The 18,594-nt window shown below is 37.1% G+C and overlaps 1 protein-coding gene across 1 annotated transcript in view; it reads left to right on the top strand.

Annotated features, from left to right (window-relative positions):
• NLRP14 (NLR family pyrin domain containing 14) overlaps positions 1-17,397 on the top strand; it is a 36,136-nt gene extending 18,739 nt beyond the window's left edge. Inside the window, exons 6-11 of the mRNA XM_008008182.3 lie at positions 3,498-3,668; positions 4,088-4,258; positions 5,720-5,890; positions 8,344-8,514; positions 16,239-16,409; positions 17,128-17,397. Coding sequence (XP_008006373.2) covers positions 3,498-3,668; positions 4,088-4,258; positions 5,720-5,890; positions 8,344-8,514; positions 16,239-16,409; positions 17,128-17,263 — 991 coding nt within the window. The 3' untranslated portion in view covers positions 17,264-17,397. The remainder of the gene's footprint in view (positions 1-3,497; positions 3,669-4,087; positions 4,259-5,719; positions 5,891-8,343; positions 8,515-16,238; positions 16,410-17,127) is intronic.
• The last annotated feature ends 1,197 nt before the right edge of the window (positions 17,398-18,594 follow it).

The following is an 18,594-nucleotide window of genomic DNA, read 5'->3' as shown; positions in this document are numbered from 1 at the left end:
ATGGCCAGTGATGATGAGCATTTTTTCATGTGTCTGTTGGCTGTATGAATGTCTTCTTTTGAGAAGTGTCTGTTCATATCCTTTGCCCACTTTTTGATGAGGTTGTTTGTTTTTTTCTTGTAAATTTGTTTGAGTTCTTTGTAGGTTCTGGATATTAGCCCTTTGTCAGATGAGTAGATTGCAAAAATTTTCTCCCATTCTGTAGGTTGCCTGTTCACTCTGATGGTAGTTTCTTTTGCTGTGGAGAAGTTCTTTAGTTTAATGAGATCCCATTTGTCAATTTTGGCTTTTGTTGCCGTTGCTTTTGGTGTTTTAGACATGAAGTCCTTGCCCATGCTTATGTCCTGAATGGTATTACCTAGGTTTTCTTCTAGGGTATTTATGGTATTAGGTCTAACATTTAAGTCTCTAATCCATCTTGAATTAATTTTCGTATAAGGAGTAAGGAAAGGATCCAGTTTCAGCTTTCTACTTATGGCTAGCCAATTTTCCCAGCACCATTTAGTAAATAGGGAATCCTTTCCCTGTTTCTTGTTTTTCTGAGGTTTGTCAAAGATCAGATGGCTGTAGATGTGTGGTATTATTTCTGAGGACTCTGTTCTGTTCCATTGGTCTATATCTCTGTTTTGGTACCAGTACCATGCTGTTTTGGTTACTGTAGCCTTGTAGCATAGTTTGAAGTCAGGCAGCATGATGCCTCCAGCTTTGTTCTTTTGACTTAGGATTGTTTTGGCAATGTCGGGTCTTTTTTGGTTCCATATGAACTTTAAAGCAGTTTTTTCCAATTCTGTGAAGAACCTCATTGGTAGCTTGATGGGGATGGCACTGAATCTATAAATTACCTTGGGCAGTATGGCCATTTTCACGATATTGATTCTTCCTATCCATGAGCATGGTATGTTCTTCCATTTGTTTGTGTCCTCTTTTATTTCACTGAGCAGTGGTTTGTAGTTCTCCTTGAAGAGGTCCTTTACATCCCTTGTAAGTTGGATTCCTAGGTATTTTATTCTCTTTGAAGCAATTGTGAATGGAAGTTCATTCATGATTTGGCTCTCCGTTTGTCTGTTACTGGTGTATAAGAATGATATTCAATTGCTGATCCTCTTTCTTCCAGTTGATCGAGTCGGTTACTGAAGCTTGTGCATTTGTCACGTATTTCTCGTGTCATGGTTTTCATCTCTGTCAGTTTTTTTATGGCCTTCTCTGCATTAATTATTCTAGTTATCAATTCTTCCACTCTTTTTTCAAGATTTTTAGTTTCTTTGTGCTGGGTACGTAATTCCTCCTTTAGCTCTGAGAAGTTTGATGGACTGGAGGCTTCTTCTCTCATCTCGTCAAAGTCATTCTCCGTCCAGCTTTGATCCATTGCTGGCGATGAGCTGCGTTCCTTTGGAGGGGGAGATGCACTCTTATTTTTTGAATTTCCAGCTTTTCTGCCCTGCTTTTTCCTCATCTTTGTGGTTTTATCTGCCTCTGGTCTTTGCTGATGGTGACGTACTGATGGGGTTTTGGTGTGGGTGTCCTTCCTGTTTGTTAGTTTTCCTTCTAACAGTCAGGACCCTCAGCTGTAGGTCTGTTGGAGATTCCTTGAGGTCCACTCCAGACCCTGTTTGCCTGGGTATCAGCAGCAGAGGCTGCAGAAGATAGAATATTTCTGAACAGCAAGTGTACCTGTCTGATTCTTGCTTTGGAAGCTTCCTCTCAGGGGTGTACTCCACCGTGTGAGGTGTGGGGTGTCGGTCTGTCCCTAGTGGGGGATGTCTCCCAGTTAGGCTACTCAGGGGTCAGGGACCCACTTGAGCAGGCAGTCTGTCCGTTCTCAGATCTCAAGCTCTGTGTTGGGAGATCCACTGCTCTCTTCAAAGCTGTCAGACAGAGTCGTTTGTGTCTGCAGAGGTTTCAGCTGCTTTTTTGTTGTTGTTGTTGTTGTTTAGCTGTGACCTGTCCCCAGAGGTGGAGTCTACAGAGACAGGCAGGACTCCTTGAGCTGCTGTGAGCTCCACCCAGTTCGAGCTTCCCAGTGGCTTTGTTTATCTACTTAAGCCTCAGCAATGGTGGGCGCCCCTCCCCCAGCCTCACTGCTGCCTTGCAGTTAGATGGCAGACTGCTGTGCTAGCAATGAGGGAGTCTCCATGGGGGTGGGACCCTCCTGGCCAGGTGTGGGATATAATCTCCTGGTGTGTCCGTTTTCTAAGATCCTTGGTAGAGCGTAGTATTGGGGTGGGAGTTACCCGATTTTCCAGGTGTTGTGTGTCTCAGTTCCCCTGGCTAGGAAAAGGGATTCCCTTCCCCCTTGCGCTTCCCAGGTGAGGCGATGCCTTGCCCTGCTTCAGCTCTCGCTGGTCGGGCTGCAGCAGCTGACCAGCACCGATTGTCCGGCACTCCCTAGTGAGATGAACCCAGTACCTCAGTTGAAAATGCAGAAATCACCTGTGTTCTGTGTCACTCGCGCTGAGAGTTGGAGACTGGAGCTGTTCCTATTCGGCCATCTTACTCCGTGTCTAGAAACTTTTAAAAATGTTTTCGGTACCATTTTTGCTTCATAAGTGGTATATATTTTCTTTCATTTTTCTTTCTGTACATTTATGTCCAGAAACTGCCAAGTACTATTGCCTGTTTTTAACTTAAGGTGATTATTAGTTATGGGTTGGTGCAAAAGTAATTGTGGTTTTTGGGCAAGCTGAGCTTTTTCAGCCTTAGGCTATGCTCTAGGTCATCTATTAAGATCTAATTCTGGGCTTAGGAGGAAGCTTCTCCTGTTCCTTCCTCTATATATCCTGATTTTGATGAAAAGACAATTCTTGAGTGACTCAAGTTGGTAAGTCCTTGATTAAAGGGAATACCCAGAGAAATTCCAAATATGAGAAATGCTGCTGCTGCTGCCTGACTCATTACAATGGGTTAGTATTACTCCCAAGCATGTACAAGGCACAAGTTGTCTCTAAATATGAGTCTCTCTACATGTGCTTTTTCTGTTTCTCTTAATCTTCAGAAATGGTTTTGTTTTATTTATGATTTACTTATTGTTTTTCACTCTTAAGGACTGGATTCCTCAGAAAACATGGGCTCATGGATAAATGAGCTCACGGGAGACACAGCTTTTGCTCCCAACTTCCTGTCTATTTCTGTTCTGTTTCAGAAGTCAGAGTATAGAAGAATACACTCATCCTTCAAGCCATATCTTCCAAGTTGTAGTTAGAGGAAATTCCTCCCAGACTAAAAACTATTATCATTTAAAGATATTTTTGAATGCTCTCAAATATATTTTTATAGGGAATTAACGGGGTGGGAATATGATAAACAATCTCTTTCCCTTCCCTCCTTAACTCTGTCAGAGCCTTATGCTTTAGTTAAACAACTTTTTTCCGTGTAGAGAAGTTGGATTTTCAGGCAAGATCCCAAAGATTAGGAAACTTCCTACCTTTGGGCTCGGTGGGTGTTGGTTGTACTACTTCTCTAAGGAATGGTCATTCTTGTCTTTCTGTGTTGTTTTCCAGGTTGGAATCCTGCAACCTAACTGTATTTTGTTGTCTAAGTATATCTAATGTTCTCATCAGAAGCCAGAGCCTGATATTTCTGAATCTGTCAACCAATAATCTGTTGGACGATGGAGTACAGCTTTTGTGTGAGGCCTTAAGACATCCAAAGTGTTATCTACAGAGACTGTCGTAAGTGTTTCTGTTTTGTTTTCTGTAAAGTCATTTTGCTTGGTTCTGTGTAGCTTAATTATGATCTGTTGGGGGAACTGCTTGACACTAACTGACTCATTTGTCAATCCTAAATAAGCTCTACATGTATCCCCCTTCTCTTCTTCTACTTCCCTCTCTTTTACTTCACTTTTAGACCTATCATTTTTTTCTGATTGAGCTCTTTACTTTCATTCTTTTCTAAGCTTCCCCTCTCCCCTTCCATGTTTTATATCCTGCAAATTGCTGCAATGGAATTCATAATTTAAATAGGTTTGTTGAGGTTAATTTTATAGTCAAGATATGGGGGTTACAAGCACCACTGATTTCCCTGTGAAGGAGAAGAGAAGCATGAGCTTTGGGAATTGACAGATCCCTTCTCATCTCTGTTTCTTTTTCAGCTTAGAAAGCTGTGGTCTCACAGAGGCTGGCTGTGAGGATCTTTCTTTGGCTCTTATCAGCAATAAAAGACTGACACATTTGTGCTTGGCAGACAATGTCTTAGGAGATGGTGGACTAAAGCTTATGAGTGATGCCCTGCAACATGCACAGTGTACTCTGCAGAGCCTTGTGTAAGTGTCTTCAAGTTTTATCCTTAATATATATTATACATTTTGAAATATGTTTAAAATAGTAAAATGTTATGAACACATTCTGTTCCTTGCTTTTTCCCTGTTACCCTTAATGAACAAGAAGGTGAAAATGATATTAATAATTGACATTTATTGTGTCCTAACTCTACCCTGGATCTTGTGTTAAACATGCTTATTGTGCAAAATAGTATCTAATGCTGTCAAATTGGCCACCCTATTTTGAGGGGCCTCCCTCTACAGATGAGGAATGTGAGCCTTAGGAAGATAATGTACCTTGTTTAATATCTCACAAGAAAATGATGAATTCAGAACTAAAGCCTACCACCTATCCTACTCTAGAATCTGAGCTCAGAACAGAAATACAGCACTCTGTTGTATGTCTGAATCACATTGTGATTATTCTGTTCATTTTTGTTAGATAATTTTCTAAACATTGAATTAATAAGCCAAGGTTTTAATTTGATCAAATATGGTTAAGTTGCCTTCCAGATAGATTGTTTATATTTCCAGCAGCAGTCTAGGGACCTGCACTTTAACACCCTCATTGGACATCTATAATCTTTTTGACCTGTATTAATTAAATAGTTGAAAAGTAACTTTTAAAGTAATTTAAATGTTGAGCATCTTTTCAAGTTGTTTTGATCTTTTATATTTAGGAATTTCCTCTTCATAGGCTGTTTTTTCCTGATGTTTTCTATTATATATGTTATATATTATAGTTATTAATATCACATATACAATATTATTTTATATATATTGCAAACAATTTTCTTAGCATGTTGCTTTATTTCTAACTTTATGGTCATTTTTAGAATAGATAAGTTTAAAAATTTTTGTGATGTCAAATTCTGCCTCACGACTTCAAGAAGTTTTGTCGTAATTGGAAGTACATTTCTTTTTTTAAAAAAATTACACATATATCGTCTCATACTCTTTATGGTTTACTTTTAACATTTACATGTTAAATTATTCCAAATTTATTTTGTTATAAGGCTTAAACTTATTTTTCCCCATATATCAGATCCATTGTACAAAAGCAATAATGGCATAATACGGATTTTCCTTACTGTTTGAAAATGCCGCTTCTATTACGTACAAAGAGTACTTACTTTATTATGACTACTCTTATTCTACTCCATCTGCCTGTTCTTCTAGTCCATGGAGATACTTCTGCAGTAGAGTACTATGTATATGTGTAATGTAACGAGATTAGCATTTGATTTATTGTAAGAAAAATGCTGAAGAATATGAGTCTAGTTTGTAGCCCAATTTGATGTAAATCTGTTTCCCAAGTGAGACAGGCTGGCAGTGAGGGTGTTTCATCTGAAATGGAATGTTGACAAATAGATAAGGGATCAAATCATGAAATCTTTTCAAAGAGAGAAATCTCTGGACAGTACAGCAGTAATTCCATCTTTCTTCACATTGTCCTTCCTGTAGGCTGAGGCATTGCCATTTCACTTCACTTAGCAGTGAATATCTGTCAACTTCCCTTCTACACAACAAGAGCCTGACGCATCTGGATCTAGGATCAAACTGGCTACAAGACAATGGAATGAAGCTTCTATGTGATGTCTTTCGGCATCCAAGCTGTAATCTTCAGGACTTGGAGTAGGTTTTCTGTTGCTTTCCTTTTGTGTAGTTTCAACAACAGTATCTGGGAGATACTGAAAGAAAGGCTGAGAACCGAGTATCTATCAGAGAAAAGAATATACAGCTGATTTTCCCTCTCTTTTCTACCTGAGACAAGCTGGGGAAGTCTGCTCATCAGATTTGTAAAAGTAATTACCATAGTAATTCTAATAAACTTTCCCCACGTAATAAGGACCAGAGGCATCAGGCTGAACAGTGGCCATTTTATTCTTTCCTTGGTTGTGCCCCAGTGAATCTACTGTGTGTCTTCTACTTTTAATCCAGAAGCTGAAATTGTTCTCTACTAGTTTTTCTCTTAGATTTATGTTTAAACTCAGGTTTATAATTAGGTCGACTTCCAAATAAATTGGGAAGGCAATTTTTACAACATCCTACATTCCACGGCTGAAGCAGCCATTTTATTCTTTCCTTGGTTGTGCCCTAGTGAATCTACTGTGTGTCCTTTACTTTTAATCCAGAAGCTGAAATTGTTCTCTACTAGTTTTTCTCTTAGATTTGTATTTAAACTCAGGTTTATAATTAGGTCAACTTCCAAAGAAATTGGGAAGGGGATTTTTACAACATCCTACATTCCACTGCTGAATAGTAGCCATTTTATTCTTTCCTTGGTTGTGCCCCAGTGAATCTACTGTGTGTCCTCTACTTTTATCCATGAAGTTGAAATTGTGATCTACTAGTTTTTCTTTTAGATTTATATTTAAACTAAGGTTATAATTAAGTAAACTTTCAAATAAATGGAAAGGGGATTTTTAACAATGTCCTACACATTTTTAAACTCCAACTATTTTCATTAATATTATGTTTTCTCAGTCTGTGAGCAGGTATACATACATATGAATTGCATGTGTATACATAATTTTGATTGCTGTATGGATATGATTTGGGGTTTCCTTTTCACTTGACAGTATTTCAGAAATACATTTATCAAGGTGTGCATGCTGAGAATAAAGAAGAAATACATTTAAATACTTATTTCAAATTATCTTCTTGATTATTTTAATGACTGTATGGTATTTTGTATTTCATTGCACAAATACTTTGGCCGGTGTGAATCAAGACAGAGGCATCACTTAGCAATCTCAGCTCCCTTTCCTACCAGGGCCTCCCAAGTGACCAGTAACTTTTGTGAGTCATTAAGGGTCTAACCCCAGCATAGTTTTTCAGATCTGTAAAGTCAAGCTCTTTGGTAGACCAAGAAGTATTTGTCTTGACCAGACTGACTCATGATAACTGAACTTCCAAATGAGTTTAATAGTTTAATGTGACAACTCTAAACACGAAGGCAATTACACCATAGGGTCCAATCAATACCTTTACTTACTTTAGGAAAGTGTAGATGATATGGGTTATTTTGTGATTCTCTGGAATTTCGTTCATCATTATTCAACTGGAAGACAAAGATTTACTTAATGGATGTTGTTAAATCCAGTGTCTTCATTTAACTACAGAGATACAATTTCTAAGTGACTTACATATTCAAGATCTTTGCTCGCCAACTTTCTCTCCTTAGCAATGCTGTAAACAAAGTTGTACTTTCTTAGTTACCTTCCAAAGCCTCTATGCAGAGCATGCCAATTCTCTTAACCAATATTTTCAACCAATATGAACTAGATGCTAAGGAAACTAAAAGTCACTGAGGTGATGCTTTTGTCCCCAAATAACATAAAATGCTGATTACAGGGAAATAAATATAAAGCAAATTACAATATATTCCATACATTGTTATAAGGATATGACAACAGTCTCAGGGATTAAGGTTGGGACTTCTCAGTGGAGACAGAGTTACTTTAGGCTAGAAAAATGACGAAGATTCTGTTATGTGGGGATATGCTAAACAGAAGGAAAGGAGAGAGAATAGAAGAGAAACAACAACAAATATGGTTTAGTTGGAGAAAAATTCATGTGCGTGGTTAGAAAATACTGTGGGGACAAAGTATGGAAACAGAAAGCTTGAAGTCAGATTGTGAGTGCTCTTGAATACCACGCAAACTACCTGGAATAAATATCTTTTTATATGTAGCTTTCTTCTTTGAAGATAATACTTTGAGATGGATTCCAGGAAACTTTTTTCATTTAAAGATATATTAAAAACTGAAAGCACAGAGATCTATTGGTTCCTTGGGAAAGCTTATATTTATTTTTTTTAAGTATTGATAAAAATAAATGTTTATACCCTTGATTTTTAAAGCTCTGTAGATAACAACCTGTTTGTGGAAGACAACAGTTTTACCTGCTGGTTTCTTCTGCTCATTAAGAAATCCCATCTGTTTTTACTGATAAATTAGACCCTCCCATGTATGTCCTGGATTGTAGATAGAAAAGAGGTTCAAATACCTGGGTGTATCTCCTAGGAGGAAACTTATTAAGCCTCACAATGGAAGGGTTCACTTTTCCTATTGTAATTCTTACAGATTGATGGGCTGTGTTCTCACTAATGCATGTTGTCTGGATCTGGCTTCTGTTATTGTATACAACCCAAACCTGAGGAGCCTGGACCTTGGGAACAACAATTTGCAGGATGATGGAGTGAAAATTCTATGTGACGCTTTGAGATATCCAAACTGTAACATTCAGAGGCTCGGGTGAGTTCATAGTTTTCCTTTAAGAAAATGATGCCTATTTGGTAGCTAGTATAGCTAGAAGATAATTAGTGTATGGAGAGAGGATACAAACTAAATGGGGCTAGAAGGTAAGTTACTCTCAGAAAAAAGAATCTAAATTTCAAATAAGTGGATCAATGTGTACTGCATGTTCTTTACTATAGAAGCCATATTTCACATTTCTTTGTGTCCCCTTTAGTACTTTGGACAGATGCTTAGTACCCAAGTGGTACCTGGTTTGGGTCTTCCATGTTCTATCATTCTTCAGATAGTCCATTGTCTTTGAATTAATTTTTTATTAAATTGAAGATTTTTACTAATTATCTTCTATCTGTAAAATACTATGTTCTTAAGGAGCTTGTAATCTAATAAAATCACATTCTGTTTACTAATTATCTTCTATCTGTAAAATACTATGTTCTTAAGGAGCTTGTAATCTAATAAAATCACATTCTGTGTTGTGGACATTTCTTATGTTCAATTCTGTATTTAGATTTTTGTTTAATTTTGAACTGATACTGGCTAGTACATTTTCACTTATACAACATGAATTATTGACCTCAGGGTCAAGAATTGTGCTCTGTGTGTGGGAAGCTCAGACATAATGACATATATCATCCTTTAGAAATTTAACAGTCTTCCAGAGAAATCTCACCTGACTCTTCCAAGAAAATGAAGCTTTATATTTTCATTGACTATATATTTTTATAATAGCAATGATGATGATGTAACTGTTAGGTCTGAGATTTAATTTTATCCTATTTACAACCTAATAAATTCACCTGTTACTGTTTCATGGATGCTGGCCAAAAAACAAAACCAAACACACAAGACTCTTATCAGAGACAAAGGACTTTATTGCTTGTAGCAGAGCAAAGCATGAGTATTAGCATGTTTGTGTCAGTTCCTTTTGTCCCTCAGGTCTCACAGGGCTGATGAAGAGGGTCCAGATGGAAGAGGGTCCAGATGGAGATTGAGAGACCCAGGATTTTACAGGAGGCAGTAATAAGACTGCTCTTTGTCCCTCAAGGTTGCTCATTACAAACACAACCCTGGAAAATGGCCCAGGTAAACAGTTGTCAGGGCCTTCCATTTTTGTTAGCAAACATGTAGGGGAGAGAAAGACCTATGGAAGAATATCTCCCCAAAATGTCTACCCCTTGTTTCTACACAGTAAAATCTTGGCTTCTGGTGAATTTTCACATGAATATGCTACTCCACTGGCCACTCTGATTAACAGAGATTGGGACCAAATCTGTTCAATTCATTTCATCTACCATTTAATTAAGGCCACTAATAACAAAACTCCAAGTATGGGATGAGGCCAATGTGTAATATTGATTTCAAACATTCTCACAGGGGTCTGACTCAGTCAACTGAGTAAGTTCCAGGAAGGACTACTAGATCTTTTATGCATTAGAACTCATACAAGGGAGTCTAAAATGACCTACCATTCTTTGATGTCACTGGCAATAAATAAATAAAGACTGGCCAAAAGCAGTCCTCCTCCCCAGTAAAGAGACAGTTAGCAGTCCACTCTTCCCCACAAGCAAACACGTAACTGAAAGTAGAGGTCACTCTAATTTTGGATTTGCTGTTATATTTTATTTGGTTAGCCATTGCACTAGTTTGATTAAGCCAGGTGAGCAGTCTCACTGGTAGTTGTAGCTGTCTCATTCTCATACATGGTATATTCCAAGGCTGTTCTGGCATCAAGAGAAGCTTGCAGATTTGTATCGAATTGAAACAAGGTTGTGCTAGTGATTGTATTTGTATACATATGATAAGGCTCCATATTAGGAGGCTGCTATTGATGGCATCAGGCACAGCAAAGTAGTTCAGGACCTGCTATGTCTATATTAGATTTTCTGTTTTCATAGTGTATAGACAGGCATAACAAACCAGGCTGTGGGTCAGTCTGTTAGCTGCAGTTGCTGCATAGACTCCATGGACCACATAATTATTTTGCCAGGCTGAAGTTTTGGATCTAGGAGAAAAAAATAGAGCATGAATTGTTCTCCTCACTCGCCACACCTCCAGGTTCTAAGGTGTTCCATCCCAAATATTGTTGCTGCTCTTCCCCTACACCGATGAAATCAGTTTGTCCCATCCTAGTGGCTAGAACTTCATCTATTCTCCAATTATCCTTTACTTGCATGGAGACCTTCGGTCTGGAGGAATCATACAAATGGGAGAGAAAAACATCTTTACAATATTTACAGAAACCCATTATATCTTATACATTATATTCTAATTCTATATTATCTCTGAAATATCAAAGGCAAATTATGAAGCTTTGGAGCCTCTAATCTACCTTTTAAAAATATAGGTAGATGTAATGTTCTATTTTATAATTTTCCTATATGCTCATTTTTTTTTCCAGCAAAAAGTATTGAAATTTTTCTCCCCTCTGCTTGGTAGGGACATCTTTGTTATAAACCACATTTTCATTGGTGCATGGATCTGTTCCTGGGTTCTGTTTTCTCTTCCACTGACCTGTTTGTAATTCCCAGTTCTAACAATGCTGTCTTAATTAATATAAATCTATAATAAGCCCTGATACCTACTACAGCAAGTCTTCCCATCTTCTTAAAGAGAATTTTGGCTCTCCTTCCCCTTTACATTGGCAAATAAATTGGAAATACCAACTTATCAAGTTACATACATATGCACTGCCCCCCAACCTACCTATATGTTGGTGTCTTGAATCGAATTGCATTTATTCTATCAGTGAGTCTCCTGATACACCAAAAAGACATATCTCATTTATTTAGGTCTGTCAATAAAGCTTAGTAATTTTTTCTTGAGTGGTCTTGTATTTTGTTACTGGTTAACTTTATTCCAAAGTGCTTGCTATATTTCATGCTGTTGTAAATGATTGTTTTAGTTATTTTTTTCATTGTGTTTATACATAGAAACATAGGATTTTTTTAAAAGTTGGTTTCTTATCCAATAGCCTGCCACATTCTCTTGCTTATGCTAGTTGCTAATTTGTAGATACTTTTGTATTTTCTAGGTATACAATCACATCATTTAGGAATAATACAATGTAGTTATTTTTTCCTTTTCTGTTCTTATATTCTTTTTTTCGTTTTTTATATGCCTTAGTAACTGTTAATATATGTGATATAATGTTAACATGTCTGGGGATAATGAACTATCATATGTTGTTCCCAATGTTTAAAGCACAATTTCAGTGGTTCACCAATTTATCAATTTAAGGAAATTGCCTTCTACACCTAGTTTGCTAGGAATATTCTTTTTCTTTTTTTAAATTATACTTTAAGTTCTGGGATACATGTGCAGAATGTGCAGGTTTGTTACATAGGTATACATGTGCCATGGTGGTTTGCTACACCCATCAACCCATCATCTATATTAAGTATTTCTCCTAATGCTATCCCTCCCCTAGCCTCTCATCCCCCAACAGGCCCTGTTGTGTGATGTTCCCCTCCGTGTGTCCATGTGGTCTCATTGTTGAACTCCCACTTACAAGTGAGAAGATGGGATGTTGGATTTTCTGTTCCTGTGTTAGTTTGCTGAGAATGATGGTTTCCAGCTTCAACCATGTCCCTGCAAAGGACATTAACTCATCCTTTTCTATGGCTGCATAGTATTCCATGGTGTATATGTGCCACATTTCCTTTATCCAGTCTATCATTGATGGACATTTGAGTTGGCTCCAAGTTTTGGATATTGTGAATAGTGCTGCAATAAACGTATATGTGCATGTGTCTTTACAGTAGAATGATTTCTAATCCTTTGGGTGTATACCCAGTAATGGGATTGCTGGATCAAATGTTATTTCTGGTTCTAGATGCTTGAGGAATCGCTACACTGTCTTCCACAGTGGTTGAACAAATTTACACTCTCACCAACAGTGTAAAAGTGTTCCTGTTTCTCCTCATCCTCTCCAACATCTGTTGTTTCCTGACTTTTTAATGATCACCATTCTAACTGGCATGAGATGGTATCTCACTGTGGCTTTGATTTGCGTTTCTCTGATGGCCAGTGACAATGAGCTATTTTTCATGTGTTTGTTGGTCACATAAATGTCTTCTTTTAAGAAATATCTGTTAATATCCTTTGCCCACTTTTTTATGGGATTTTTTTTTCTTGTCAATTTGTTTAAATTCCTTGTAGATTCTGAATATTAGCCCTTTGTCAGATGGATAGATTGCAAAAAATTTCTCCCATTATGCAGGTTGCCTGTTCACTCTGATGACAGTTTCTTTTGCTGTACAGAAGTTCTTTAGTTTAATTAGATCCCATTTGTCAATTTTGGCTTTTGTTGCCATTGCTTTTTGTGTTTTAGTCCTGAAGTCTTTGTCTATGCCTATGTCCTGCATGGATTGCCTAGATTTTCTTGTAGGGTTTTGATGGTTTTAGGTTTTACATTTAAGTCTTTAATCCATCTTGAGTTAATTTTTGTATAATGTGTAAGGAAGGGGTCCAGAGCCTGTTTTCCCAACACCATTTATTTAATAGGGAATCCTTTCCCCATTGCTTGTTTTTGTCAGGTTTGTCAAAGATCAGATAGTTGTACGTGTGTGGTGATATTTCTGAGGCCTCTGTTCTGTTCCATTGGTCTATATATCTGTTTTGGTACCAGTACCTTGCTGTTTTGGTTACTGTAGCCTTGTAGTATAGTTTGAAGTCAGGTAGCATGATGGCTCCAGCTTTTTCTGTTCTTTTTGCTTAAGATCGTCTTGACTATACGGGCTCTTTTTTGGTTCTACATGAAATTTAAGGTAGTTTTTTCTAATTCTGTGAAGAAAGTCAATGGTAACTTGATGGGGATAGCACTGAATCCATAAATTACTTTGAGCAGTATGGCCATTTTCATGATATTCTTTCTTCCTCTCCATAAGCATGGAATGTTTTTCCATTTGTTTGTGTCCTCTGTTATTTCCTTGAGCAGTGGTTTGTAGTTCTCCTTGAAGAGGTCCTTCACATCCCTTGTAAGTTGTATTCCTAGGTATTTTATTCTCTTTGTAGCAATTGTGAATGGGAGTTCACTCATGATTTGGCTCTCTGTTATTGGTGTATAGGAATGCTTGTGATTTTTGTACATTGATTTTGTATCCTGAGACTTTGCTGAAGTTGCTTAGCCCTGAAGAATTTTGTCAAATGTGATGAATCACATTGATGTATGCATTATATGAACTTTGCATTTTTGGAATCAAACCAACTTGGACATATCTCCTATGTACATTGTGTAATTTACTTTATTAATGTCAATATTAGTGACAGCATTTAACCATTTTGTTCATAATGGACATAGGTTATAATTTCTTTTGCAGTCTTCATCAAGTTTTTGCATCAAAATTACTGTATTTTCATGAGTTGAGAAGTGTTCCTTATCTTTTAGTTTCCTGAGAGAATTTTTGTAAGATTGGAATTACTTCTTCCTTGAATTTTGTAAAAATTTCTGGTAAAGCTGTCCAACCTGGAGTTTCTTTGTGTGTAAGATTTTTGACTTCTGATTCAATTTTTTAAATAATTAGGTTTTCTCTTTCTCATAGAGTACTTTTGTTAAGTATATATTGTTGATTTTATCTATTTCATCTAAATTTTAAAACTTATTGGCAAGCATCTAATATTTTATTATTTGCTTAACTTCTTAATCATCTATAGTGATATGTTTTTTCTTATTTCTGATATTGAATTTGACCCTTTCTTTATTTTTGTATTCAAAGAACACAACGTTGATCCACTCTGTTGTACATCTACATTCTGTTTCATTAATTTCTGTTTTTATCTTATTTTTTCTTGTACTTTTGTTGGGTTTATTTTACCATTTGCTAAATTCTCGAGTTGGATGCTTAGACATACATAGTCCCTTTCTTCTTCTCCAACAAAGATATTTAAGGTTACAACTTCCCTTCAAATGACTGCATTAACTTAATCATAAAATTTTGATATTGTATGCAGTATTTTTGTTATTTTTGAGTCCACAACATTTGTAAACTTACCTAGAACTTTTTTCTTCAACTAACAGGTTATTTTTAAACATACTCCTTAATTTTCAAATACGAGGCTTTTCTTTTTATATTCAGTCTGTAGAATTGTTTTCTGAGAACATACTGTGCATGAGTACAGTTCTTTGAAGTTTGTTGTCATTTGCTACATGACTTTTTAAACATACTTAAGAACATGAAAAATTGTTATTTCTAATTTAGTTTTTAGTTTTTCTAAGTACAGGGGGTTTTTCTGTCATGTCTGGCTATTTTTTTTTTCTTTTTTTGTCTGGGGGCGGGGGGCGGGGGAGGAGTGATGAGGTCTTACTCTGTTACCCAAGCTGGTCTTGAATTTCTGGCCTCAAGCTACTGTGTTTCCTTGGCCTCCCAAAGTGTAGTATTCTGTATCAGTGGATTAAGATTATTAATTCTGTTTAAACTATCTAAATTTTAGTGACCTTTTTCCCAGATAACTCAGTTACTGTGAAAAATGTTAAAATTTTCATTAAAATTCTAGATTTGAGTCTTTCATTTTGCAGTTCTGTTCGTTTCTGTCTTCTATATTTTGAGACTGTAATTTGTGACTGAAAATATAAAATGATTATATTTCCTGATGAATTCATGATAACACTTTATGTTTTATGATGCTTTTTCCACTAAGGAAGATTTTGTGTGATATTTACATACCCTGTCTCATAATTAGTGGGACCATCTCTTCATCACATAAATGTGATCACTTAACAAAAAAAGTTTTGTATGCTCAGCATCTGTATAGGCACTCAGTTGTTCAATGGCCAGGTAAACATAAGGTAAAAATTAGATTCAAATTGTTTAGGAGAATGTTAGATGCAGAAGGTTGAGTTTGACATGCTTCCTCAGTTCATGTATATACTATTATCGGCTTGTGCAGAGGCCCTTGACTGACAGATGGGTGGGTTGGTTAATTTATCTCAATTAGCCATTTTCTTTCCCACCTATAGGCAGCTGACCTAATGTATTCAAAATATGCCATAGAATTGCATTTTTATTTGCATCAATGGCATGATGCTAGAGACCTTATTATGTTTCTTGCTTATTTTATTTTATTGATACTGAGTCTCACTCTGTAGCTCAGGCTGGAGTGCAGTGGTATGATCTCAGCTCACTGCAACCTCCACCTCCTGCGTTCAAGCGACTCTCCTCCCTCAGCTTCCCAAGCAGCTGGGATTACAAGTTCATACCATCACCCCCAGCTAATTTTTGTATCTTTAGTAGAGACGAGGTTTCACCATGTTGGCCTTGTCGAACTCCTGACCCCAGGTGATCTGCCCGCCTCAGCCTCCCAAAATGCTGGGATTACAGGCATGAGCCACCATGCCTGAGCCACCATGCCTGAGCCACCATGCCTGGCCTATTCCTTGCTTTTTAAACACTCACTACCAAAATTCCTATATCTAGTTATAGTGATGTATTTTTAGTGATGTTCAAGGATTCAACTGCTTCATAGTATTTTGTAACATGAGTGTATGTTTTATTTATTCCTTAATAATTATGAATTTGTAATTCATGATTTTGGAAGGGATAAGTTCAGCCTGGAAATATCTGGTAATAATGAATATTATAGGTACTTATAGTCCTTGAATTTATACTGTGCTCATTTTTTAAAGTTTCTGGAATTATCCTCCATTCTGAGTTCACAGATCTCTTGTGGGCTTTGTTGTGTCATCGAATAAATTCATTTTTGTCTTTTGTCTCTCTTCTCTACAGGTTGGAATACTGTGGTTTGACATCTCTCTGCTGTCAAGATCTCTCCTCTGCTCTTATCTGCAACCAAAGACTGATAAAAATGAATCTGACACAGAATACCTTAGGGTATGAAGGAATTACGAAGTTATATAAAGTCTTGAAGTCTCCTAGGTGTAAACTACAAGTTCTAGGGTAAGTCTCCGTTAGTTTCTCAGGGGGAGCACTTCCTGTAATGAGGGATTTGGGGAGCCACTCATTTACTACAGGCCTCAGAATCAACCTAATTATGTATCCTTGGGTATTTTCTAGACACTTATTTGTTTTTCTCTCATAGAACACTGAATTTTGAGAGACATAATATAGCACAGTAGTTGAATATTGAGCACCCTGGAACCAGCCTAGATGAGTTTGAATTCTGTCCCTACCACTGACTGAATGTTTAATTAAAGCTAGTCCCCCATTGCTCTTTGTTTTGATTTGCTTATCAGTAAAATGGGTGAAATGATAAAATCTACCTGTAAGGTTAGTATGAGCATCTGAGTCAATATAGACCAAGTACTTAGAATGGTGCCTAGCATAACAATAAACAATAAATGTGTTAGTTGTTTTCATTATTATCAATAGTAGTATTAATTTTGCTTGGATAACAAAAGGCTCTTGGAGGATCCTTTTTAATTTTAATTGATTTCTCTTTCTCTTCTGTTAATTTCTTCTATTTTCCTTCAACTGCTGTATCTCCCTCACTATATCTCTCCGTTCCCTTCCCCACTCCTCACCCATGTTATAATATTCTCTCTCTATTTTAACAGAACAGTTTTTTTTTTTCTCCTGAAATAAATCCTTTACAGAGAAAGTGGAGGGCTGTAGGGAAATTGAATACAGGAAAAGAGATGTTCCCTTGTTTTCTCAGGTTGTGCAAAGAGGCATTTGATGAGGAAGCCCAGAAGCTGCTGGAAGCTGTGGGAGTTAGCAATCCACACTTAATCATTAAGCCAGATTATAACTATCATAATGAAGAAAATGAGTCTTGGTGGCGGTGTTTCTGATTTGAAGAAACTGACATTCCTTTAAAAATATAAATATAAATACATACATACATAGATACATACCCAGACTTGGGTGCTTAACTTCACATACTCTATGCCCAGAAATTGTGCACTTGGCAGCTGTCAGATACCCACTTCTCTGTAAAATATCTGTTCTACTTCACACAGTGGTTGAGAGGCTAAAATAAAATAAAAAGCATAAAACTCTCTGAAAAGTATAATATGTTTTTAATTGGATACAGAGCTTAAGAATGCAGATAAGGGAATCCTGGATATGAGGCTGGAGGACGCGGACAGGGAAGATCAGTTAAAGTGCCTTGTTTTTTCCTTACTTCCACTGACATGGCTTAGCTCACAGCCCCACTGTCTCTGGCACCTTTTATTAAAATGTGTCTCCATGTGTGTTCTTGGGATCACCAGTGTCAAGATCACTTGGGTATCTGTCTTAAAATGGAGATTCCTGAACCCCACACTAGACTTACCAAATCAGAATGTCTGGGTAAGGGTCCTTGGAAACCAGCATTTTGATAATTTCCCAGGCAAATTATTAAGTATACTAATAGTTGAGAATCACTAATTTCAATAGAAATGGGAGTCTACTTCTACAATGAACACTTTCTATAGCTTATTGTAAAGATAAGGAGGATTAATTTCCTTTAAGGGATTATAAGGTTATTTGGGCTAGAGCTAGAAAGAGAGTCTTTCATTTGGCAAAAACATGACACAATAAAATTTTTTTGTGTGTGAAAGACTGTTCTGGTTATTTATTGGTTGTATAACAAAGTATCCCAAAACTTGGTGGCTTAAAACAATAATGATTTTATTAAATCTCATAACTTGGATTGGAATTCAGAAAGGGCCCAGCGGAGCATTTCTTATACTCCATAAGGTATCACTTGGGGTCCCTTGGTGGTATTCACCTGGCAACCAGGTTGCTCTGGAGGTCCCAGATAACTTTTATACGTCTGCTGCCTTGGCAGGGAGGGCTGAAAGGCTGGGTTGAGCCAGACCCCTCTTCTGTTATCAGCCAGAAGACTAGTGATTCTCAGCAGTTTTGGTCCTTGCCCCCTCAGAGGAAAGAATTCAACTGAGAGGCAGAAGTAGGTTTAAAGCAGAGGCAAAGTTTATTTAAAAAAGGCAAAGTACACTTTAAAGAAATCAAGCAGGCCACTTGAGAGATTCAAGTGCCTCTCTTGATCCTTGGTTTGAGACTTTATACATTGACTCGTCTTCCAGGCTCTTCTCCCCTGCTGATCCTTCCCTTGGGCAGGTTGTTGCTTGATTACCCATGTGCAGTGGCCTGCCAGCACTTGTGAGGGGTCCTGTGCACA

This window comes from Chlorocebus sabaeus, chromosome 1 (assembly GCF_047675955.1).
Source record: "Chlorocebus sabaeus isolate Y175 chromosome 1, mChlSab1.0.hap1, whole genome shotgun sequence".
In the NCBI taxonomy this organism is placed as follows: domain Eukaryota; kingdom Metazoa; phylum Chordata; class Mammalia; order Primates; family Cercopithecidae; genus Chlorocebus; species Chlorocebus sabaeus.
Note: the sequence above shows the minus strand (reverse complement) of the source record. Positions and strands in the feature narration are given on the sequence as shown.